We start from the raw sequence: 24,998 nt of genomic DNA on the forward strand, positions 1-24,998 counted from the left end.
CGTTGTGAGATTTTATTGAATAAAGCAGCCAAGGAATCAAGACGGTTCGGTGATGCTGAGCAGGGAGACGGTGCGCGCTCAGCAGCGAGGACACAGTCACCCAGCTACGGACAGCAAGTCACCGCAGGATGACAGATCGCTGCTTCAGAAGAAACCCGCAGTGCCCACCCGGAGACCACCTGACCGGTGTGAACACCCAGGACGGCATCCCCAACCCGCATTCACACCTCCCGGTCGCACCTCCACCATTCCCGGCAAACGCAGAGACCGTCAGCCCCCACCTGTGCAGGAGGGGACCCCACAGGAAACCTCCTTCTAGTTAGCCTCTGCTGACAAGCCTGACCCTGCAAGATGGGGTCAAACACACGCCTGACCCCTCCAGATGGGAGTTCCGGGGAAGGCTGGAGTCTGTCCGTTTTTGTCCCCAAATGAGCAGAGGCCAGCTTGGGCTCTGATGGCCTCCAGGCAACGTGTCTGGTTGCAGGAAGCACATGTGAGGCTTCCCCAGATGGGGCCGTCATCACATAAGCAGCAGCAGTGAAGGGGCGCCTGGCTGGCTGAGCTGGTACTGCCTACGACTCTTGATCTCGGGGTTGTGGGTTCGAGCCCCATGCTGGATGGAGAGATCACTTAGAAATAAAATTTAAAAAAAAAAAGAAAGAGAAGCTGCAGGATGGGAGGTGCTTTCCTACCGGTCCCGGGTGGAGGGCTCCTGCCCTGGTGTGGAGGGCTTGGGGCTGCGGCCGGCACACCCCATGTCCCCACAGCCCCGCCCGGCTGATCACAGAGGGAGCAGCCCCCAATCCCATGGTGGGGGGGGGGCTGGCTGGGGGCAGATGTCAGCATGTTCTGTATGGACAGCTTATGCCAGGACCGCCAAGGGCTTGTGCCCAGCCAGGAGAAAGACCCCTCTCCCCAGCCTTTCCTTCCAAGCTGCCAACTCTTAACTTTTGAAATTTAACCGTAGTTCCGCATCTGGCTCTGAAAAAGCATTCCAGAACAGGGCAAAGCGGCCCTGAGTGAGCCCCACAGCCATTTTCGTCGGGAGGTAGGGGGATCTGTGCCCTGGGGTTTCATGGGCTTGGCTTCCCCGGAGCAGCATTCCTGCGGGGCTCTAGGTTCCCTTTCTTAAAAGGCGGGAGGCAGAGTGGGAACGGACAGGTGGGAGTGAAGTAGCCCCCAGCCCACTCCGTGGCCCTCCTTGCAGACAGGGACCCGTGCAGGAGCGCCCACAAAGCTTCACATTTCTGGGCTGGTTCAGCCAGTGCCTCTGAGGTGGCCGGGACCTCCGGCCAGGTTCCCTCCAGGATCCACATTCAAGATTGGCTCAGATGGGAAGGCTCCCGTATCCACCTTGATCCTTAACACCTGCGTGAAACCTGCTTCAGGTGAGGGGGGAGGTGGGCTCAGCAGCAGACGGGACCATGGGCCTCGTGTAGGGCTCCAGCCACCCTCGAGGGCGTGCTGGGAAGGCCCGGCTCCCCACTCCAGTCAGTGGTTGTCTCCTGGGACCTGCTCCTGAGGGCTCTGGTGGCGTTGGCCCGGATGGTGATGTGATCCCAGCCCCCCTGGAAGGAGAGAGCCTTGTCAACCATGGCTGTCAGGGGTTAAGGGGAGAGACCATGCTTCCAGACTGCAGGAGATCAAGGACCCCTGATGGGCTCTCTCTGGGGCCTCCTGCCCACCCTGACAGCAGGTCCCAGAGCATGCGGTGTGACCACGCCACCCCGAGCCAGGCCACCCCACATGGCTTTGCTCACCCCAATGCCGTAGTCCCAGCCCTGCCCCATGGGCTCTCGAGGCTGCACGCCTGTGCGGTGGCACACAGTTCCGCGGCTCATGCTACGGCTCCCCGGGACCTTGTCGGCGATAATCCAGACCTGAAACACAGACCCAGCGAGGGTCCAGCCCCCATCTCCAGTGGGACTGCGGGCACGGCACGCGGAGACCGGAGCAGGAACCCTGAGCACCCCAAACCCCCAGAGCAAGCGTCCACCTTCGGCCCCTGGGCCCCCAACCCTGAGCACCCAGACCTGGTCCAAGGGCCCCACGGACACTCGGCACACGTTGTTGGACACGTGCTCCCAGCTGGAGCCCTGCGGGTAGCTGGGCGTCACCCCCTGGCGATACCACAGATTCCCTGGAGAGAGAAGGACCCAGAGTGTTGGGACCCCGTTTGGGGTCTGGCTACGGAGACAACGGAAGCTGTCCCCAAACTTCCTGGGGCTCCTGCCGGCCCAGGAAGAGAGAGAAGCCAGGGCCGGGGCCAACTCTACCCTCCCCACACTGGACTCGGCCTGAGCCTCATAATCGTCCCGCTGTGCTGGGCTGGCGGCGTCAGGCTCTCTCTACGCATGAGAAACAGAGCACAAGGAATTCTTTAGACAGATACAGAGAACAGGGTCTGGACTCAAAGCCCTGGTTCCAGTCCCAACTCTGCCCTTTTCCTTGCTTTGCTCGTGGTGACGACAGCCACAAAGCAAGAAAGGGAACTGGCAATAGCCCTGAGGCACGGGCAGGTGACCTCTGCCAGTCCCATGCTGCCCGGGGGGCTCCACACCGCAGGCCCCAGGCCAAGCTGGCACCCCCCACCCAGCACAGCTTGGGACAGGGACTTGTTCGAGACTGACGGCCTCTCATGGTGGCTTACAGAGCTTATGTGTCGGGGCCCTGGGGCTGGCCAGGGTCTCGTCCCACTGGGGTGCCCAGGGAAGCCCTTGTCTCCCCTGGGGGCCACTGAGGCTCAGAGACAACTTGCCATTTTCGTCCAAGGCGTACACCGCCGTCTGCCCCACGGACACCTGCTTCAGTCTCTGCTTGGGAGGAGACGGGATGTGGTACCAGCAGTCCCCTGCGGCACAAGGTGGGACTTAGGGTGCAGCCGGGCGACACCACACCTGCCATCCCCTGTGCTCGTGGTTCACGTGGCCTCCCCTGCAGCTCGCAGGCTCAAGGGAGGTTTGGCCGGGCTCTGTTCCCAGGCCAGCCAGGCCACACGCATGTCACAGGGCCCGGTGTGAGCTGAGAGCCAAGCAGAGCAACCCCCCAACACCCCACCTCGCCCAGGGCTCTCAGAGGCCATGGCAGGAGAGGGTGGGGTCCAGCAGCATGATCTCGGAACAGGGACACCAAGGTGCTCAGCTTGGCATGGAGTAGACAGTCTGTCTCGGGGCCACTAGGCACCACCATGTGCAAGTTCCTGTCCCCATGTGGAGGGCAGCACCTTGCAAGCCAGCACCCATCCGAGCGCCCCTGTGCCAGACACCGTCTGGACATCCGACACTCAGTCAAGAACAAGCCAGCATGGCCTGCAGCCCTGAGTGGGCAGTAGGCTAGGTGGGGCCATCCCAAGAAGGCATCCCAAAGGGCAGGACATGCAAGTGCCCACAGACAGCAATACCCTGGGCTGGAGGCCGGGGCTGGTGCAGGGCGGCTGCAAGGGACCGTCCCATCGCCGGGATGACCACCCCCAGTCAGTCTCAGCAGGAGGGGGTGAAGCCTCTGTGGAGTGTCCTCGCTCGGCCCCAGGGCCTGGTCCACAGGCAGCACTCACTCCAAGCTTGTCCAGCTGAACTGAACAGGAGACCTGTCTTCCTTCCCCGCTGGAAGCAGAGGCACATGCAGCCTCGCTCTGACCAGCCCCAGTCCCCCCTTGTCCCTACTTGCAACCGGCGGGGATCCACTGGGAGGGGTGGCACTCACCAGCCGGTTGGGTGGGGGACACAGAGCCCCGGTAGAAGGCGGAGCCATCCCTGGCCACGGCCCACACCTGGTGGCAGCCCCCGATGGAGACGGAAGTGAAGGGCTGGTCCGTGCCCACGTGCAGCCAGGAGGAGCCCTGGGGATGGGAGCCCAAGGGGGACAGTGAGGCCTGCCGGGGCCCAGCCTGTGCCCCTCCCCCTGCCCAAGGTCCCAGGAGCTGGCAGCTCCGCACACCAATCTCACCCTCAGCAACAAGTGCCCACACAACCCAGTGACCCCCTCAGGCCTCATCTAGTGCCCGCCGGTCCCAGCGACTGTCCTGGGCAGGCCCCGGGAGGCCTGAGCCCAGCTGGACCGCAGTCCAGAGTTCTCTTTCGGGAAGAATCTGCCAGAACCTCAGGAGGGCCCAGGGCCTGACAGGTGGGCGGACCCAGTGGCCCCCCGCCCGGAGGCAGGGTGCTCACCGCGGGGTTGAGCTCCGACACGCCCAGGCGACACAGCACGTCCCCCTTGTCGCTGACGGCCCAGAGGGCGATGTGCCCACTCCTGTCGGCACCTGGGCTCTCTGGGATGATGGACACGTCCCCAAGGGCAATAGGGGCCACCTCCAGCCAGGGCCCACTGGTCACCAGCTTACATTTTCTGCACAGTGGAAGAGAGCAGAGCCTGGGGGTCTGATGCTTTGGCAAGGCCCCTGCTAGAGATGCGCAGGTGGGCAGCAGGCCACCCGTTGGCCCACATGGCCTCTGCAGGCCCCCCTGGAGGTCTGGAGAGGAGCCGCACCCTGCCCCACCCCCAGCCAGGCCTCCCGTCCTGACCCGCCTGTCCTGCTCTGAGCACAGCCTGCCAGTGACATTTCTCTTATTTGTTCTTGCAAACAAACTTTCAGAAACCAGAGAGCGTTGGGAGCCCAAGGGCATTTCCTGGGCTGACATTTACTTTGATTCTCTTTCCCTCTGCTTTTCTCCCACGCGGACTGGCCCAGGAGGGCCCCGTAGGAAGGGCAGGCCCACAAGACCCAGTCACCATGTCACTCTGGTCTTTACCTGGCCCAGCACCTTCTCCTGACAAAATCCTTCATGGTTTTGTACCCATGATACGAGCTGCAAGAGAAAGAAGCCGGAATCAAGACCACTTTGTGGAAGTTCCAGAAAGGGACCCTTGTCTGCACACACATTTTTTTCCACTCATTAGGGGCAGAGCCTCCGTGTGAGCCAGAGTGCGCTCCACAGGCAGCAGGGATCACAGGACACGGGGTCTGCCTGGCCGGGGTCTCTGGGGCACAGGTCTCCCCGGGATCAGGGTCTCCAGGGGCCAGGATGTGGAGGCTGCCGGGCCAGGGTTCTAGCCCTCCCCACCACTGGGCCCATGAGAGCCCTTCTGGGGAACAGCTAAGCTGAGGCCAAGACAAGGGGAGGGTCAAGTGCAGGAGGCTTGGCTGTGGCTGGAGGGGATGCCTATGGGCTTGCCCGTCGCAGACACCTGGCTCATCCCTGGGCCTGGGCCTGCTCAGAGACCCTGGCTCGGGCTCCCACAGCTCTGGATTTCCACGTGGATATGACTTATGCACCATGAAGGGCCTACTGCCCACCACGGCCTCCCGGCTTGGTGGACCTGTCACCCACTTGTCCCTTTGCTTCTCAGGACGGCGGTGGCCTCATTCCAGATCCCCCCGAACCTTCCTCCAGGGCAAGAGGGACACGGCAGGGCACTGAGGGAGCCTCGGCTGTCCTCCCTAAGCCTGCCGCTGAGCTCTAGGTGTAGCAGGTGTGCTGACCTGAGCTCATCTCTTGGGCTGGCTCCAAACCCTGCTGGCAGCCGAGGTGGGCGTACAGGGGTACAGGGGTCTGCGCCTCGGCTGCACCCGGGTACTGGCAGGGGCCGGAGCAAGCCGGGACGGCAGGGCAGGTGAGGGCCCCTCCTCACGTGGACAGACACTTACGCAGGGAAGTCACTGGCATACTGCCACCCCTCCTGGTCCGTGCCCCCAGGAACGCTGAAATCCACAGACCAGTCAGAAACCTGGAGGAGAAGAGGGTCAGCCAGGGCGGCCCCCAGTGCCAGCCCCGGCCCCGCAGCCCGGAGCTCACCCAGGTCCACTGCAGGGACGGGGGCTTCGTGCCAGCCTTGGTGCACTCGTGCAGCCCCGACGCATCACTCCACATGTACCGGTCCGTGGGCAGACCCCTGTGGTGGACAATGAGGGTGGTGGGGTGACTTGCAAGAGGAGAAGACCGGCCTGCACCAGCTGGCGACGGACAAGACACGAGCACCTAGGACACCTGCATCTCCAAGGGGGTGAGGGGCAAAACCAGAACTGCCCCAGGGTGGGGACAGCAACCTGCTGACCTCCCGTCACATGGCAGCCCGGGTGGCACCTGTGGCCAGGCCACCCGCCCAAGAGCTGAGAGCCTGCCTCTTCCCCTCTTACAGGTTGCTGTGCCCCCAGAAGACGTTGGAGCCCTATCCCCGGTAGCCGTGAGTGTGACCTTACTTGGAAAGGTCTTTGCAGGTAGTTGAGTCAGAATGGGGTCCTTAGGGTGTGCCCTAAACCAATACGACAGTGTCCTTGCTGAGTTCAAATTTCTCAAAGAGAAAGTGATGTGAAGACAGGAAGGACATTGCCCCAAACCAAGGGAGCTGAGGCCCCCAGGAGAGAGGCTGGGAGCGGACTGTCCCTCACAGCCCCCGGACAGACGTGGCCCCGCCCACACCTTGATTCCAGGCTCCCCAGCCTCCAGGACAGGGAGAGAATGAACGTCCACTTTTAGTCTGCCCAGTCTGTGGTGCTTGCTGACCACAGCCTAGCCGACCTGGACACTCACAGAGCGACAGGCCCCCCACGGTGTCGGGCAGGTGGCCACGGGGCTCGGGAGGCAGGGGCTGTGGCCCTTGGTGTGCACGCTCTGCAGGGACCAGAGAGCACATGGTGGCCCTGTCCCTCTTCCGAAGGACTGAGGAGGAAGTGGGGAGCTACACACAACCCACGTCGAGGTCTCTGGGATGTACTTTGGCACCGTGTACTAACTGCCTCAGCAAAGCTCAAACCCTGACTTACTGGGGTGAACAGAGAAACCCACAAATATTTACACACCAGGAAATCCTTCAAGCCGCGAGGGTGACACTGAAAGATCACAAGTGATCTCCCCATCCCAGATGGAACGGAGCTCAGATGAGCTGGATCCCCCTCGAGGACCCGACAGTGAGGCCACCACAGACCAACTTTGTGTTCCTGTCGAAACCTTGGTGGCCTGGGCTGGACAGGCCCCCAGCTGGCGCCTGAACCGCTCACCTGCTGGAGTAGCCTGTGACGGGGTTCCAGCGCTGGTTCTCGTAGATGTAGACACATTTCACGTCCGACTGCGTGTAGATGTTACTGGTGCTGCTGGCCAGGCCTGAGGGGAGAAGAGGCTGCCGGCTGGGGATTCAGGGTTGCGTCTGAAGCCCTGAAGGCCGCAGAGTGTAGGTGGGGAGGGCCAGGAGAGAGGGGTTCACGGGCCTGGCTTGGGGTTCTCGCTGTGTGATTATTCTGGGGTTGTAGACCCTCCATGAGAAGACCCACCAGCTCCTTCCTTATTAACACTCACATAACGTCCACCAGCCCCAGTCTCCTCATTTGTGAAGTGGAGACAAACTTAATTCCTGCCTCATAAGGAAATGAGGAAGATGTGCAGTTCCCATGGTCTTAGTGGACCACAGCTGGTTCTCCAGGACTGGCTGTCCCTCAGTGTAGGGCATGTGGGCTGTGGCTTCAAACATTCTACTTGAGAATCTGCCTGCATTTCCCAGGAGGAGACACAGGACCTTGTTTCCTAGAACTTAGGGAGCCAACAAGGTCTCATCCCAGAAGGCATGACCCAGGGGCTAGAATTCAGGCCTGGGAATCAGGACAGCCAGGTCGTGGGGCTATTCCAATGTGCCCTGAGGCATCATCTGTGAAATGAGGGGCTGGACACAGTGGAGGCTCTGGCAGCTGCCTTTCTAGAACCTGCAAGGCCCCCAGCTCAGCTGTGGGTGCCCAGGAAGGCGCATTGGAGACCAGGCCTGGTCTCTGGGCTCTCACACCTCGAGGGTTGGCTCTGGGACCATCCTCTGTGGAGGCTGGCTGTGGTGAAGGTCACCTATCAGCCTGCTGTCAGCCGAGAGTCAACACTGGGCCAGTGGCTCCAGAGTGGGGCAGGGAAGCCAGGCAGGATTAGAGGAGGGACTGGCCTGAGAAGGCTGTGGGCCGGGCTCGGGGAGCTGGTCCTGCCGGCCTCTGCATCCAGGCCGTTCTCACCTTGGAAGCAGCCTCCGCCGTAGCCGCCAGTGTAGACCCAGGCCGTGTGGTCGTAGCCGATGCCCCACACCACACCCCGGCTGTTGGCCTCCACCACCCGCAGGTGGCCTCCCACCTGCCGCCAGAACCTGGAGCGAGCGGAGAGAGGTCACGGAGACGCCGCACACCGCGCCAGCCTTCCGCCTGCTTCCGGCTCCGTGGCCTCCCTCGAACATCCGACTTCGACTCCTCTTCGGGCTCTGAATGGTGGACTTTATTAAGGCTGATGGCACCTGCCTGGTTTCCCATCTGGCAGTGATTGGAACTAATACGCCCTCAGAGTGGGTGCAGGAGACTCAGGGTCGGCGGGCGGGGGCACCGAGCCAGCGGCCCGTTCCACACGGCCTCTGGGATTCTGGGCCTGGCACGTGGGGTTAGAAGGCAGGGCCGTCCCATCTGGATGAACCACAACTTGGGTCAGCACCCTGCGGGGTGATAGCATAGCCTCCCAGGGGGGCAGGTACAGGGTGCCACCTGGGTCACCCTCCCGTGTGCCCAGGTCCTGCCCACTATCCGCGGAGGTCATCTGACTTGTCTATCCGGGTGCTGGGCACCCAGGGCCTCAAGTCTCACCTATGTTCTCCCTCATCCTCAGGGGCCTCAGAGGGACCTAGGGGAAACCCTGGGTCGAATTGGGAGCACTGTGTCCCCTCCTGGGTCCCTATCTGCCTTCTCACCCTGAATGCCAGATGCCCCAGAACAGCAGCACCAGCATCTGCTGATCTGCTGCAGGTGACCTCATTCTATCCCCTGCCACCTACAGAGCCACCTCCCACCTCCCCCAACTCACAGCACCTGCTCAGGGTGCTGAGATGTGCCTGAGCCCTGCCAGGCTTCTGGCCCCACCCCCCAGGGTCCTCTACCAGGCCTGGGAAGACTCAGGCCCTGGGAACCAGCCAGCCATTCCTGTGGGAACCTTCTAGAACATCCCTTCTAGAAGCAAAGCTCTGGTAGTCCTGAGCTAGTCCGGCGCACAGCTGACTCACATCTGGTCGCAGGGCAGCCTGTGCTCAGAGGCCTCCAGGTCTGGGCTAGGCTCGCTCACGAAGATGTCACCCTTGCAGGTGATGGACCAGATGGCCTGCGGGGAGGGGCGGCCATGGACCCTCCGGCTCTCACAGCAGGACAGGTTGAGCAGGGCAAGCTGGTGCGGGGAGAAGGCCGGTCAGCGCTGAGAAGGGGGCCGGCGGCAGGCCCAGTCCAGCCAGCCCCAGGACCGCTCTGCCCTTGGAGCCCGGCCCGTGGGTCACGTGCGCTCACCCAGTCATTCATGTCCTGTTCGGTGGCGGCAGCCAGGCGCACAGGCCACCTCTGCCGGGTCCTCTCAGGCGTGTAGAGGGCGAAAGAATGCTTAGTCTCATTGAGCACGGGGACCAACACTGTCACCTCGTTGAGGAACACGTGGAGGTACTGTTTACGGAGGATGGAAGGCAAGCTGTCACCAAGCCAGAGGGGGACCTGTGGGGCTGGAGGCACGGAGGGCCTCTGGGTAAAGCCTCTACCGCAGTAGAGGGACAGGGAAGGCCTGGGGTGCCCCTGGTTCCAGAAAGCGAGTCCTAGGGGTCCGGGGGCCTGTGGGTTTGAGACGGCTCTGGGACCAAGCCTGCTCGTCAGGGAAACCTAGCTCGTGAGCAAGTGCCTTAGTGACATTCTTGACATCGACAAGACACTCGAGAACCCAACTGACCAGATTTGAACCCCAGTGGGAAGGGCAGAGGGGCTTTAACTCCCCAAGCCGACAGCCCAGCGACTGTCCGCGGCTCCGTGAGGAGGAGGCCAGCGGAGGCTGCAGCAGGGGCCTCCATGCACTGGCGGGCCACCAACCGCACCCGCTGTCCCCACGGGCTAGCGCTCAGCCCCCCTCCACTGGGAGCCCCCCACGCACCTTCTTCTCCTCGTGGACCACATAGTAGATGAAGAGGATGCTGTCCCGAGCCCCGTCGAGCCCCGTGAACTGCTCCAGGGCCACGCGGACGTCCACCCACTTGTGGGGCTTCCAGTCACACCACCACTGCAGGGCCCCCGTCTTCACCCACACTGACTGCGGCACAGGCCCCAAGAGCACAGGACAGAGTCACAGGGAGGCCGGCGGGGCCCCGGACTCCGGCCCCATGCGCACCCAGCTCCCTAACTTCCCACTAGTGACCAAGGTGGAACTCACACTCAACAGGCCCCCGAGCCGGCGCTGTCTCTGCACACCCTCTTAATTCTCAAACACCTGTGGGCTCAGCACTGCTACCGCATGCTCTAGATGGTGAATCTGAGGCTTGGGGCTGGGGGTGGGGTGGTCTGTGCCTGATCCAATGTCACCTAAGAAGTCGGTGCCAAAGCTGGGGCCCACACCTGGCCTGCATCTGGAGGCCCAACACTTCGGGGCCGCCAAGATGCTTCTGCACCAGCAGCTGAGGCCCAGGGAGCCATGTTTCTGGCGTAACTTGCGCCCCCCAACCTGACTGTGGGCGTCCAGGAGGTGGGCTCTGCCAACCTGACTGTGGGCGTCCAGGAGGAGGGCTCCAGCCCTCAACCCTGTTCTCACTCATCTCAATCAAACGCCACACCCTCTTGGCTCTTGGGGGCCCTTCCGGCAGCGAGGGGAGGACAGCACTCCCCTCCCCACGCCTCCCACTGAGGCTGGTATCTGGGTCCCAAGGGCCGAGGCTGTGCCTGGAGCGTGATGGGGCCTGAGTTCTTCAGGATGGATAGACTCATGTCTTCATCCCTGAATCTACAGGGCCTGGAAGGGACAGCTTCGCTCCGAGCTGGGCAGACAAAGGAATGGACGCGTCTCTGTCTCTTCCACCTCCCCTTTGGGACAGTATACTGTAGGAGCTCAGTGGGTGCCAGCTGAAGGCCAGTGCCTCCGGGAGCTGCCCACCTGCTCTACGGCCTGCTCGTAGTGCCGGAAGTGCTCCAGCTCCCGCTTGGTCCTTTCCGTGAGCTGCTGGAAGATCTGCTTCCGCCAGGCGGCTGTCTGGGCCGGCATGATGGACAAGGAGTGCGTCTGCACCGACGGGGACAGGCCTGCAGGCCAGCAGAGCCTCAGGGCAAGGTGCCCGGCCCACCCACAGATGGGCAGCAGGCCAGGGCTCTTTCCTCTGCTCCCCCCACCACAAGGAGCACCCTCTGGGGTGCTGGGCCCCCAGACACCTGCGCTTACCCGACTGGACGGTGAACCACTTGAGTACAGCATGGGCCTCGACGGCACAGCCTCCTCCTGAAACCCAGGCCCACAGAGGGTGGTCATCGGCCCCATAGGGCTCCTCCAAGCCCAGTGGGAGGAGCCCCAGCGAGGAGAGGCCGGTGGTCTCTGGGAAGCCAGCAGCCGAGTGGCCGGGTGCTCTCTTGGGCTCCTTCAGGTCAATATTGGTCCAGGGCAGTTCAGCTGGGCTGGAGGCCAGGCCAGGGCAAGGCTCGGGCCCAGAAGTCTGAGTGGCGGGGCCAGGCTCGGGCCCAGAAGTCTGAGTGGCGGGGCCAGGGACCTCCACGGCACGCTCCGTGGTCCTGCCAGTGCCTGGGCCTGAGGCCGAGCTATCCCTGGAGTTCCTGGGACTGTCCACAGATTCTGCAGGAACAGGCTGGTCAGGCCCCAGTCTGTCGGCTTCCAAAGAGGCATCCGTGTCGCTCGGTGCACAGGACTCACCACTGCCTCTTACCTCGTCGCCAAAGAAGCAGCCAGCACTGGGGACAAAAGGGGCAGACCCGTGACCCCTCGAGGGAAGGACACGCGCTGCTGCGGGCAGGCCTGCCTCATCCATCGTGACCCCGACAACCCACAGCCATGCTGCGTCACACACACAGGGACAGCTACCTCCCAGGAAGCTGGAACACCCAGGTCGCAGCCCAGGCCGATCACGTCATTTATCTGGGGCCGGACACCTGGTGGTATTATTATTTTCTTAACGTGGCATAATACATGTGATATAATATTTTACCATCTCAAACGATGCGGCATTAAACACACCCATGAGGTTACACAGTGACCACCACCACCTTGTTCCAGAACTTCGTCATCACCCCCACGTGGAAACCCTGTCCCCATTAAGGAGCAGCTCTCCATACCCACCCCCCACCCCCCCTCCCCACCCACTAATGTGCTTTGCGTCCCTATGGATTTGCCTCTTCGGGACACTGCATATAAATGGCAACGCGTAAGACACGGTCTCTTGTGACTGGCTTCGCTTGCTTTGCATGATGAGGTCAAGGTTCACCCCTGGTGTAGCGGGGATCAGTACATCCTTTTGTTGCCGAAGAATATTCTGCTGTACGGATATGCCATGTTTTATTTATTCATCTGCAGATGGACATCTGAGTTGTCTGTACTTTTTGGCTACTGTGTATAACGTCCTCACAAACATTCATATATGAATTTTTGTTCTGACATCGGTTTTCCATTCTTCTGGGTATAGATCTAGCGGGGTGAGTGCTGGGTCACGGGGTCGCTCTATCTTTGCCCTTTTTAAACTGAGTTGTCGTCTTCGTGTTAGCTATAAGAGCTCTTTATACAGTCTAGGTACTGGACCCTTGTCAAACATGGGTTTCACAAATATTTCCTCCCATTCTGTGGATTGTCTTGTTATTTTCCCAATGGCGTCCTTTGATGCAAAAAGGTTTTAATTTTGATGAGATTCCAATGCCTCTATTTTCCCCTTCATTTCCGGTGCTTCTGATGTCGTATTTAAGAAGCCATTGCCAAGGGTAAGGTTTGGCGTCAGTAATTTTGGAAGCTTCTCAGCTGATTCCAGTATCTGAGTACCTCCAGCTGAGAGCCTAAACCCTCAGGTTAATGAGGAAAGGCCAGCCTGGCCAGCCCCCTGGGCGTTCAGTGCAACAGAGTCAGCTGGGGGAGCAAAGGGATGTGGACTGGGGTCTGGGGGTGTCCATGCTACTGTGGAGCGCTGTCCCAAGGGCCCTTGAGCCACTGGACTGGGTAGGTAAGCACTGCGGGCTTTCAAGGTACAGAGCTCCGGCATTCGCCAACCGCACCCCCCGCAAGACGCTAAGTCATCTGCCTGCTGTTCACGCCCGTGGGCAGAGCCGGGACTCATCCACACTCTCGACACACATGGCTCTCAAGGTATGGTCCTCAGAGCTATACCAGTGGGCACACCTAGGACCGTGCAAACAACGCAAAATCTACTGAATGTAAAATTCTACGGAAATAGCGGCTCTGGGGCCGGGATCTGGATGTTGGTGCGGGGACAAGCCTTCTTGGCGCTTCTGGTGCATGGCCAAGTTTGAGGTCCCTGTTCTAGACTAGAGAGACCCTCTGTTTTCTTCTCTGCTTTCATTTGACAGACGGGACTTGGTATCTTCCTCACTGAGAAGCCTTTTCTCTCCCAGACCTTGAGACCTCAGAACCAAAAGGCCAGCGCTGTTCAGGGACAACCCCGGGTTCCAACATGGACAGACACCCCACCTTCACCCACCTGCCACCTCCTCCCTGCCCCCAGCCTGCTCCCAGAGGCCACCCTCAGGCCAAGCCCCGACACCATGCACAGGGAGGAAGAGACCTCATAGGGCCCAGTGCCCCACTGCAAGGCCAACTCGCAGCCTCCCCCAGATGCTGCCCACTGAGGCCACCGATGGCCCTTCCCGACCTGTGTCCTCCGTGCCCTAGTGCCCCTGGGATCACCTGAGGAGACTTGAAGAGCTACCAGAGTGGGATCGGTCACTCTCTCGGCTGGCGACAATAGCCTTCCACGTCTTCCCGCTGAGCTCACTCTGGGTGACACCCTGGCGGAAGTACACGGCCCGGTCCTCACAGCCAATGCCCCAAACCTAGCACACAGAGAGGCACGGCTGGGTCAGAGGCCAGCACAGACCTGAAGGATCCCTGGGCGTCCCTTTGGGGGTATGGGGGAGAGCACCCCAAGGCTGGAGGACATGTCTGTAGATGCAGGCAAGCATCCCCCCCAAAACATGCAGTGGGGGCGTGTGTGCACCCACGAGTGTTACAGCCGTGGGGGCTGAGGACACGGGTCAGCGCACGGGTCAGATGCAGGGAACAGACACTGGAGATGACTAGGGGAGGGCACAGCACCAAGCTCAGGAGAAGCGGGGACCCTGTCCTGGCTCCCTGGCCTCAGGCAGACCCTTTTGGGCTGACAGAGCCCAGAGGAGGTGGCAGGGCCGTTGGGCACTGTGCTGGGACAGAGTCTTCCTGTGTCCCCATCTCCTGTGTAGCCTCCAGTGGGAAAAAGCTGCTCCCCAAGGGAACCCAGAGAACAGTTGGGGTCTTTTTAAAGATGCAAGAGAGCCTCCTTGATCCTGACTTCATTTTCTGTGAGAAAGGTGGCTGGGTGGACAACCTCCCCTTTGCCTTCGGGTGCTGAGGAAGGAAGGTGTGCTGCGCAGCTGATGGGCCCTGGCCTGTGGGGGGTGCCTAAAGGGCCATGGCCTGCCCAGCGCGGTCCCAGGCGGCCTTGCTGGAAGGGCTGCGGTGTCTCCATCATTGGGCCGTGGCAGGCTGGCCTCCGTCCTCAGTCCCCGGGCACACCAGCCAGCACCCCTCTTGCCCCTGGCTGCCGTGCACCCTGCCAACGCGGGTGGGTGGGGGGACCATGTGGGGGCACAGAAAAGGCCAGCACCCCTGGAAAGAGCTTCTAGGGCAGTGCCTTGGGAAAGGAGTCGCCTTCCCACAGGCAGTCTGAAAAGCAGCCAAATGTCATCTCTGAGGCCGCCACGCTGCACAAATATATGAGTGACGTTCAAGAGATGCTGCATCTGTAAAACTGGGAAGATCAGTTTCGTTCTGTATTTCCTGAGCTGATTTGGTCCAAATAATGCTCGACAAAACCCTTCGGGTCTCCGGGGTGTGTGCCCCCGGTCTGAGCTCCCCACCACCGTGCTGAGCATCCTGGGGGAGGGGCCTGGGACGAGCCAGTCCTTGCAGGCTGGGAGCCCGAGGAGCAGCTGGGGCACCCCCCCACCCCCATGCTGGAGTGGGGCCTGGCTGGAGGGGGGCCCCAGAGCGGAAGGCCCCACTCTGAGACTTTTACTGGGGGTGAGCTGCTGACCCCGGCGGCCGGGTCCACGGCTCAGCGTCCCGGGCACACCTGGTCGTTCAGCCCCACGTTGACCATCATCATGTCTCCGACCATCTCGATCCAGCTGGTGCCACAGGGATTGTGCGAGTTGACACCTCTTCGGAACCACACCTGGGAAAGTCAGAAATCGACAGGCCCCCGTGGAGGGTCACTGAAACAGAAGATGGTTTTCAAAGGCTCTGGAAGAACAAATGGATAATTTGGTCCTTCGGTTCAGGCCACGAAGGAGCACAGCACATCACTGAGAAACGAGATGTGACCTAGGTCCCTCTTCCCCACACGCCTGCTGCATCTCCCTCTGGGCTTGGCACTGTCCTACACTGCTGAGGGTCACCTGCCCTTAGCCATACCTATCCTTGTGGCTTCCTGTCTCTTCTCTGGCCCCTCCAGGAGATAAGGCTGCCTGAATCTTTCTAGAATGTTCTACCAATTTAGCACCTCTTGGCATCAGACAGGAGCAGCAGGTTATCAGCTGTCTGACTGCACATAGAAACCAGGAGGTGGGCAATGTCTGCATCTCTAATGCAGACACTGACCTTGTGAACTTGCTAGTGACATCTCTCCCCCGTGGTCCTCTATGCAGTCCCCATCTTTGCCTGATGCTTGGAAAATGCCATCTGGTCCACTCAAGCTTGGCTCTATGTAAGATAATGGCCTGGGGGCGCCTGGGTGGCTCAGTGGGTTAAGCCTGCCTTCGGCTCAGGTTGTGATCTCAGGGTCCTGGGATCGAGTCCCACATCGGGCTCTCTGCTTAGCAGGAAGCCTGCTTCCCCCTCTCTCTCTGCCTACTTGTGATCTCTCTCTCTGTCAAATAAATAAATAAAATCTTAAAAAAAAAAAAAAGATAATGGTCTTAACGACATTATTTAGAAAAACCATTTTTTCTAAACTTATGACATTAATAACCTATTTTGGATTTTTTTGATATGTGAAATATATGAAAATAGCTTTATGAAATCATCTCTTCAAGCCTTTTTTGGGGGTGCCTGGCTGGGCACTGGAGCATGCAATTCTTGATCTTAGGGCCATGAGTTTCAGCCCCATGTTATGTGTAGAGATTACTTTAATAAAAAGGGGGGGGGGTACCTGAGTGGCTCAGTGGGTTAAGCCTCTGCCTTCAGCTCAGGTCATGATCCCATGTCGGGATCTCTGCTCAGTGAGCCTGCTTTCCCTCTCTCTCTCTCTGCCTTCCTCTCTGCCTACTTGTGATCTCTCTCTGTCAAATAAATAAATAAAAACTAAAAAAAAAAAAAGATAAAAGAAAAGGCCTGAAATTTTTTCATGCTGACTTATAAAAATACACACAATCCAACCAAATTTCCCTCAAGCCTACATGTGGCCCCGTGGCTGACTCCCCCACCCCAGCCCCTGCTGTGCTCCCCACAACTGTCCTTACCCACTCTGGATGGCCACGTGAGCAAGACCCCAGCAGTTCTGAGGCTGAGAGGATCACACATTTTTAGCACTTGTGTTTAACCACAGTTCCTGAGGCGGGTTGCAGGGAGGGGACCGGTTAAATGAGAAACCCTCACATCCCTTTTATAACAATTTCTAGACTGCCTAAAATGTCTCCTTGACCCAAAGAAGGTTTGCACAAACATTTGGCTGAAGACTGAGCAAACGGCTCAGGTAAATACGACAGTTCTGCTCCCTGAACGCGTTGCTCTGAGAGAGGCTATGGCCTTGTGGGAGGTGGATGGCTTCAGGTGACCTGAACTGTGGGCTCAGGGACCTTCTGCACGGACAGAGACTCAGATGTGTGGGGGAATCCATCCCCCGGGCATGCTAGGGGATGCCCGGGAGGGGAGGTTAAAGAGACCATGGAAACAACCTGAAATGTGCCTATTTTATTGGACTTTCTTTGTTGATGTAAAGTGACAAGCAAAGGGACAAATACAGTTAGGAGAGCATTTCAGAAAGTTGGCATCTGACTCTGAAATGTCATTACCTACTGAGTGAAAGGGTTGTTCTGCACTTGGTACGGGGTTCAGGCATACGGTAGAAATCACCAAGGCCTTCAAGCCCAGAAAATGGACAGTGTTAGCCTGGATTTGTCCTACGGGGTTGAGACCACACTTGTAAGAACAAAAAAAACTGCACAGCCCTGAGTCTGATTCCCATAAGGGCCAGTGATTCCTTTTAAGAATAAGAAACAAAGGAAGCGAAGAAATTAAACAAAGCCCTTGTCCCAAGCCCCAGGGACCCCATCTTACTTTCCGGTCCTTGGTGATAGCCCAGACCACGCTGACTCCCACGGAGACGTGTACGATCCCGTTTTCAGAGGCGGCGGGAGGCTCCACTATGGACCAGGAACTTCCTACCCAACCCCAGAAGAAAGAGCGGGTGGCCCCCATCAGCCGGAACGCTGGGGAGAAGCTGGGCGTCCCCTGCCTCTCCCTGTATGGGGTGTAGGGCTGCCCACCTTTGGGATTGTTCCTGTTGATTCCTTCCCGGACCAAGGCCTGCCCCTCCCAGAGCGTGACCCACAGGAGGTCGTGGGGCCCACAGCTGATCTGCACCGCCTCCCCTGGGGTGTCCACGAGGGACCACGATGAGCCTTCAGGGTTGGGGTGGCTGACGTCCTCTCTGTACCACACCTGGGTGGTGAAGAAACCCACAGCAGGGTCAGACAGGGTCCAGCCAGGGCTCCGGGACAGGAGAGCTGCCCCAAGCTGGCTATGTTTGCTAGTGTACACCTGAGCCATGCGTAGAGTCTTAGGGGCCAGAGGGCCCTGACTGTCCAGACTTGCTCTTCCTGCCCTCACTGCCATCAGGATCCTCATGCCAGATTAGATGTCCCCCGCCCCTCCTGAAAATACGCAACCCTGGATTTCAGCCATCCTGGGAGACAAACCCCTTTGGATCAACTGCTTGCAAGAACCCCTTCCTCGTTCACCTAGGGCCTCAGTGAGACCTCTGGCCCCAGCTTGGTATCCTGTGCCCCCTAGTGGCGATATACTCTCAGCACACCGTCTCCAGGGAAAGTGGGGTCCTTGGGGGTTAGATGGGAAACCCCCAAACCATGGGGTTTCATACAAATGTTTAAAACGTCCACTTCTGTTCCCCCTTAACCTGAAAGCAATGAATATAATGACATATTAAGGCTGAGCCACCTGAACATGTTGTCCAAACTGTCTCGCGTCACCTGGAGGGGGCTATACCTTGGTGCAGGAGGCTGGGGGACCCCCTCCCAGACGGTCTTCACACAGGGGACCACGGCTTCCTTCACCTCACCCTTACAGACCACACTGCAGAACCTGGGCAGCCTCCCTCTGGTGGTTTGGGGATCCCCTCTCTTTAGCTCTCCCTGGAGCCCAGGGCCCTAGTCATAGCTCTCAAGGTCCCCAGGAGTGGCGTGGGGCGGCAGTGGCCCACAACCAGCATGCAATGACCGCGCACACTGCTCTCACGCCCCTGCTCTCCTCTCTCTGCATCCGGGGTGGGCCCAGCCCCTCCATGGAGGCTCTGTTCCAGGCCAGCCCCCCACCATCCCTCTGAATATCTCGGAGAAAACCCACAACTATGGCTTGACCTAAGCCCACGCCAAACAGGACCCAGAGGTAAGCCTGATTAAAACCTACTGTGTCTATTCTGAAGCCAACCAGAGAATTTGGATGAATCTGTGGTCAAATGTACTGGACAGATGAAATCTGCTCTAACACTATGGCTAAAGCGTTCAGTCACCAGCAGGCAGGACCACCGATGCTGTTCCTGACATCAGGGGCTGGCTTTACTCCTTAGTTCATGAACTCCCTGACAGAAGAATCTCCTCTCTAAATATCCATCCACCCACCCACCCACCCACTGACCTCCCCTCGACCCATCGCCCATCCATCTACCCCTCCCCCCACCTACCCAGCACCCAGCCATCTACCTACTCACCCAGCCAGCCAGCCATCTACCCACCCATCCACTTACTCATCCAACACCCATCTGTCCACCTGTCCATCCGCCTAGCCATATGTACATCCCTCCCCCCCATCCACAATACCATTGGAGACTGCTGTGTGGAAGCCACAAGAAGGGAATAGGCAGGGATCTCAGAATCTGAGGAGACACTGTGGATGGCCTCTGAGCTCAGGATGAGCACTGATCAATGCTCTGGGAGCTCAGAGAAGGGACAGGCCAGGACCAGGCATGGGTGGGATGTCTGGCAGGAGGAGGACCACAGGACAGCAGAATTCACAGGAGGCGTTATTGTGGGGACCCCACTAACATGCCGCCTCGCCTGCGCAGGGTAGTACCCGTTGTAAGGACACGAGGTGAGGAGGGCAGCCCGCCACGCCTCTTCCCCCTCCCGCAGGACACCTGAAGACCAGTCTCTCCGGGCCTGCCTGTGGCCAGCCTCCCTCAGCCCCCTCCCATCCTAGGCACAGGGGGACACGGGCCTTACCTTTCCCTGAAGAGACACAGCCCACACGGACAGGCGGCCCACAGGCTCGTCTGTGATGTCCCACCCCCCCACAGAGAGGTCATTGAAGGGGTCAGGCAGTTGCTCGGGGTCATCCTTTGAAGGGATCTGAAACGAGGTGCGGCAGAGGCCGTCAGTCCCTAAGGGCACCTGGCCAGTAGATGGCACTGTTTCCCTCCCAGGGGACACCTCCCTCCCACCTCCCAGCACGCTGGGCCCACAGCTGCGTGACTTCACAGAGAAGGCAACATTAGGACAAAGAGCTCCTGGCCCTGGGTCCCCTCTGTCGGCCACCCGGCCTGGGCCACTATCCCCGAGGAGTCACTACTGCTCCAGCCTGGAAGACAGATGTCCACATGCAAGGTCTCGGCTCTGTGCCCTGCAGTGGCCTGACTGCTGTGACCCCTCTAGAAGGGGGCCGATCCCAGAACCCGGTCCTGTAGTGTAAGGCCTCCATGATGCTGGCTGTGCCCGTGCTCTCTGGGGCGACCCTCCCAGCAGGGGCCTGGCTGCCCCACCCTGGGGCCCCGCCCTGGCGCAGACCTTGGCCCAGGCATCTCGGGACCTGTATCTCCTATACCGAATCCACCGGCGCCGCCGCACGCAAGAATTCCACTTCTTGTCTCTCGTGTAGGTGGCGGGGAAGTCGATGGCATATGTCCACCCCTGAAATACCACGCGGGGGTGGGGGGTGGGTTGGACGGGGGGCTCTGTAAGGCTCCTGGGGAAGGACAGAGCCGAGGGAGGTGGGGAGCAGGGTGCGAGACAGGCAGGGAGACAGTGGTACCGCCCGAAGCGCCCAGAGTCACCTGCCCCGAGCAGCAAGCGGGGACATGCAGGGTGCTGGCAGACCTGGGGCGCTAGGGACAGCACGGGGGGACGGGTCCAGGCCACAGCACCCCTTCCCCACAAGGGAGCCGCAGTGGGAACCGGATTCACCTACCCCTTTCTCAGTGGGTTCCCCTCCGAAGTTCTCATCCACATACCAATCCGACTCCCACTCCCAGTGCCGTGAGGGCAGCGCCACCCCATCTAGTGGCCGGTGCTGGAGTCCACTCACGTCACTCCACTGCCAGCGGTCGCTTGGCAGGAACTTCTCACAGAAGCCGCCCACGGGGTTCCAGCGCTGAGGACCGGGAAGCCGAGACAGCCCTGAGGCCTGAGGCCTGCGGCCAGTCCAGGGTGCTGGGGACCTCTCTGGAGTGAGTGGGACCCCACCACGGCGGGGGGGCCTTCCTGCTCCTCCTTCCAGGATGGAGAGTGGGCAGAGGGTCTGCCCAGAGCTCAGGGAATAGAGCCTCCCTAGGCTCGTCACCAAGAGCCAGGACTTGGGCATGGCTGCCAAGGGCAGAAAACCTGCCGCAGGACACAGAGCCCTAAGGGGCAGGCAGTAGAGGTCAAGGTCCTGCCCTAGGCTCCTGGAAACCACTGGCAGCCCACCCTTGTGCGGACCCGGCCAGCCTGCCTTTATAAAGACCCAAGGAGGGCCCTGGCCCCAAAGACCCTGAACACTATACAACCCGGACCTCAAGCGCGATTAAGGACATGAACGGCTGGGGTGGGGCGATTTCCTTCCCAGAGGACCGGCCCAACGCAGCCCCCGCAAACACACGTGACCCTACCTGATTCTCATAGGCCTCCTCCCGGCGGCGGATGGGAACGTCGCTGGCACACACATAAACATAGACCTGGTTGTCGCAGGCGATGCCCCAGCAGCACTGCGTGGTGGCGCTGACACGCTTGAACTCCAGCTGACTGTCCTTGCACAGCTCCCAGTACTGCCCAGCCGTGGAGAGCGTGTACACCTTCCCGAAGAGATCCACAGCCCACAGCACCGAGCTGGGCATGGCCGCGGCAGCCGAAGGAGAGCCAGAGGCAGGAGGCCGGGGGGCAGCTCCCGGTGTCCACAGTCTGGGGCAGGTTTCCTTCTCTGTTCTCGCCTTCCCTCTAATCATGGGCATTGTTTTCAATGCACAAAAATGTACAGAGGGAAAAAAAAATTGTAACGTTCCAAGCACCTACCTCCCCAAATTTAATGGGTGTCACTATTTGGTAACATTTCCTCCCTATCTTTTTTGTCAAAAGAATAAAGGAGACATCGCAGATTTAGTTCAGTCCTACACCCATCGCTGCCTTTCTGGGAGGCCTCTGCCCCATAACGAGCAGTCCCCTCATTTAGGCTGGTCCCACGGGACCATGGGACCATGGGATTGTCACAATTCCATATAGGTCTGGCACCCTGGCCAGGTCCTGTGGAGCCCTGTAGCTGCACGGCAGGGATATGGGGGTCCTGTCTTCGACCTCCTTGGGGGACCACCTCCCTCCCTACCCCTCCCCACCTGCTCCTTTTTCTCTCCTCTTCCTTTCTGCTCTGTGGGGCTTGGCAAGGGGACTGATAAGTTCTATCACTGGCCACGCCCACACCTCCAGTGCTGCCTGTGCTTGGTGCTCCCCCCTGGGGCCTGATTCCTGGAGCCTGACTTCTGGTAGAGAGAAGCCTCCTACCAAGGCAGGACCACAAGTTCAGAATCTCAGCAGCAAAACAGAACAGCTGAATGACACACGGTGGCCTGGACCCGGGTGGGGAGCAGTGAGAAGCGCAGCCTGACACTGCCCCAGGGCCAGGAAGGAGGGAAGAGCTGCCGGGAGACAGACAGTGGCAGAACGGGTGCCTCGAGGCTGCTGGGCCAGGCTGTTCAACTCCTGCAGCCCAACCAAGGCTGTGGGTGCTTGGGACAGCAGGATGGAGGCGACGTGGCAGAGAACAAGAGGGACTGCTACAGGCACATAGGCTCTTCTGGAACAAAGCGCGTCTTACAAACACCAAGAAGAGCGCCGGCTGGGGAGGAAGGAACAAAGGGACGAGGAAGAAGGGAAGCAGAAGGAACAGGAGCCAGGTTTTGGGAGACATCCCAGAACCCTGACCTCTCTGGCCTGGCACCTAGGACTGGTCAAACACATGGGAAGTCACAACACCAGTCTTCTGGAGCCATCTGAAAACCGGTACCTGCAGCCAGATGGAAGAGCTGGTGTGTTGACCCCAAGACACCCGTTCGCTCCTGCCTGACCAAGCCTGGGGGGGTCCACTCTCCCCATCTGGCAACTACATGGTGGACCGTTGGCATCTAGGTCTGGGCTCCATCCCTTTCTGGAGCCAACTAACCTCTCTACACCTCGATTTCTTAATTTGTTAAAGGCAGAAAAGAATACAGACCTACTTATGAAGTTGTAAGAATGAAGTGAGGTAGGGGCACCTGGGTGGCTCAATGGGTTAAAGCCTCTGCCTTCAGCTCAGGTCATGATCTCAAGGTCCTAGGATGGAGCCTGCTTCCCCCTCTCTCTCTAACTGCCTCTCTGCCTACTTGTGATCTCTATCTGATAAATAAAGTCTTTAAAAAAAAAAAAAAAAGAATGAAGTGAGGTAATGTAGGTATGGAGCCTAGGAAAATGCTGAGTCCGCAGCAAGAACTCTGAGTTATTGGAATTGTTTTATTACTTGGCACCTGCTCTTAACAAACTACTGCTGATCGCCCATCCCTTAGAAAACAGAAAAAAATCAAATCCTTCTCTTCTGCCTGAGTCTTCAGCCTCTTCATTTCTAAAGCACCTAACAGTACTCTGCATGTAGTGGGCGGTCACCCAAAGTGGACTGATAATCATTACCGCCTCCATCCGCTGCTCAGATGGAAATACTGCCCCAGGGAAGCTGAATGACATCAATGACTTAAGGTTTAAAGTGAGGTCATGATAGGTGGATAGGTATGGGATAAAACAAGTACTAAGATCAACAGCAGAATTTAAGTGGTGGGCGTAAGTGCACTTGGGCGACATGGTAGGCTTACAATTCTTTAAACTTGGCCATGTGTTTGAATATCCTCATCATAAGCTGCTGGGTGGAAAAGGAAGAATTTGGGGGTGAAGGGAATTGGCTCCTGCGATGTCATGTGAATATAAATCTACTCTTCAAAGCCATCTCTCAGGTCAGAGTTCACCGTACAAGAAACCAATGAAGTCAGGCTATCTCTAGGTTGAGTTCAATGAACAGCGACTTTCGCTTACTTGGTACACTTCCCTTCAGAGAAATGACTAAGCACTAATTTCCATATAGACATAATTGAATCTTTCAGGCAGCTAATTGCAGAGAAAGGACAGGAGGGGGGTTATGTCTGCAAACTCACTTCAGAGTGGACAGAAAGGCACCATCGCTTCTCAGCTCAAGATGACAGGGGTGAACATTCTAGGCCAGCCTCACCCCTCTTCTTGCCAGGATGCCACCCCAGCTCCCCATATGCCACTTCCTGGCTGTGAGGTGACCAATCCAGGGACACTGGGGTCACTAGGTCAGAGGACTCTTGAAAGGGAGGTTTGAGCATTAAGTCCCATGATTCTGGGATCCTGGGATTTCCTTGTTTTGTAGAGCTAGGGTGAACACTTCCCAAGAAAGCAATCCTGGGTTCATGGAGAACTTCAGTACAATGAATTTCATTCAGCTGGAGCTTCAGTCAATCCACGAAGAAGTCACCTGTTCACCACTGTCAGAGCCATCTGCCTTTCTGCAGGGGTTTACTAACAGATTCCTTCAGAGACCAAAACGTACTCAAGAGACGGTGAGGGTAGGGGGAGTAGGACCAGGGTATGGCAGGACCAAGGGAGCTCCCGAACCATTTATTCCCCTGAGTCTGCCTTAGGGCTCCTTCCTGAAAGGTTTCCTGTTGGTTTTTCTATCACACCCTGGCACTCCCACCCCTTGAGCAAACAGAGAGCCCTGACTTCGGATGGTCGCTTACGGTCTGCCCCCTGCGGGGGCTGTTGGAAAAGCGACATCAGGGTCCAAAGACGCGGGAGAAAATGGCAGGAGAAGCCCGGTAGTCGAGTCCTTCCCGAAGCAGGCAGGGTCCACCGGCCGCACTGGGCAGCAGATGCCCCGAGCCGGCAATCTGGGGATGAACCCCACCCCATCCCACCCCGCATCATCGCGGGCGGGTCAGCCTGGTTTCATTCCGGTTCTGTGCACTTGGGCGACAGGTGGGGCCCCTGCCCGGCCACCAGTGGCACAGAGGGAGCGCCCGGCCCTCACCATCTGCCCGTGCTAATCCCACAAGCAGATCTGCTCCAGCCGCTGCCTAGGGGAGGGACAAACGGGCTCCTCGCTGCCCGATCCTCTAAACCCGCAGGCTCTCAAAACCCGCTCCCCAAGTCACTCCACGCCAAGGCTGGAGCGGGGGCGTCACCGGGCGTTCCGAGGGACGGCGACGGCGCCCCGCAGGGTGTGCAGGAAATCGCACGAGCACAGCCTCTTCCCACCAACGCAGCGGCGGGGAGAGGAGGACCCCCTGCCCTCCGCCGCCCCAAGCTGTCCCAAGAGGCCGGGGCGCCCATCTCACCGCACTCACCTGGGAGGGCGCCCGGCGGGCGGGGTCGCCGCGATCGCTCGTCCGCGGCCGGGCTAGCGGGTCGGCCCTCCCCCGGCGGCCGTGGCTAGCGGGCGGGCAGGAAGCGGCCGTGAGGCCCGCGCCCATTG

The 24,998-nt window shown here is 59.3% G+C and overlaps 1 protein-coding gene across 1 annotated transcript; it reads right to left on the minus strand.

Moving 5' to 3' along the window:
* TECPR1 (tectonin beta-propeller repeat containing 1) lies at positions 1–24,965 on the minus strand. The gene is made up of 25 exons (XM_059414408.1): positions 24,871–24,965; positions 21,100–21,424; positions 20,421–20,603; positions 20,021–20,143; positions 19,460–19,585; positions 17,489–17,663; positions 17,280–17,383; positions 15,076–15,177; positions 13,653–13,798; positions 11,178–11,698; positions 10,896–11,041; positions 9,906–10,061; positions 9,281–9,430; positions 9,007–9,164; positions 7,982–8,109; positions 6,995–7,097; positions 5,793–5,889; positions 5,645–5,724; positions 4,749–4,805; positions 4,167–4,344; positions 3,703–3,838; positions 2,759–2,851; positions 2,034–2,140; positions 1,761–1,880; positions 1–1,568 (listed from the first exon to the last, which is right to left on the minus strand). The coding sequence occupies exons 2-25, from the start codon at positions 21,322–21,324 to the stop codon at positions 1,407–1,409; spliced, it is 3,576 nt and encodes a 1,191-aa protein (XP_059270391.1). The 5' UTR covers positions 21,325–21,424; positions 24,871–24,965; the 3' UTR covers positions 1–1,406.
* Positions 24,966–24,998: the final 33 nt, after the last annotated feature.

Source organism: Mustela nigripes, chromosome 11 (genome assembly GCF_022355385.1).
Source record: "Mustela nigripes isolate SB6536 chromosome 11, MUSNIG.SB6536, whole genome shotgun sequence".
Classification (NCBI taxonomy): domain Eukaryota; kingdom Metazoa; phylum Chordata; class Mammalia; order Carnivora; family Mustelidae; genus Mustela; species Mustela nigripes.

Bases quoted from the DNA above. Each gene is read 5' to 3' on its own strand.
- TECPR1 (XM_059414408.1), bottom strand. From the start codon at position 21,324: ATGCCCAGCTCGGTGCTGTGGGCTGTGGATCTCTTCGGGAAGGTGTAC. The intron at 9,431-9,905 runs GTGCGTGGGGGG...CTCCGTAAACAG, and splicing joins TGGTCCACGAGGAGAAGAAG to TACCTCCACGTGTTCCTCAA. The intron at 5,725-5,792 runs GTGAGCTCCGGG...CTTCTCCTCCAG, and splicing joins CGTCCCTGCAGTGGACCTGG to GTTTCTGACTGGTCTGTGGA.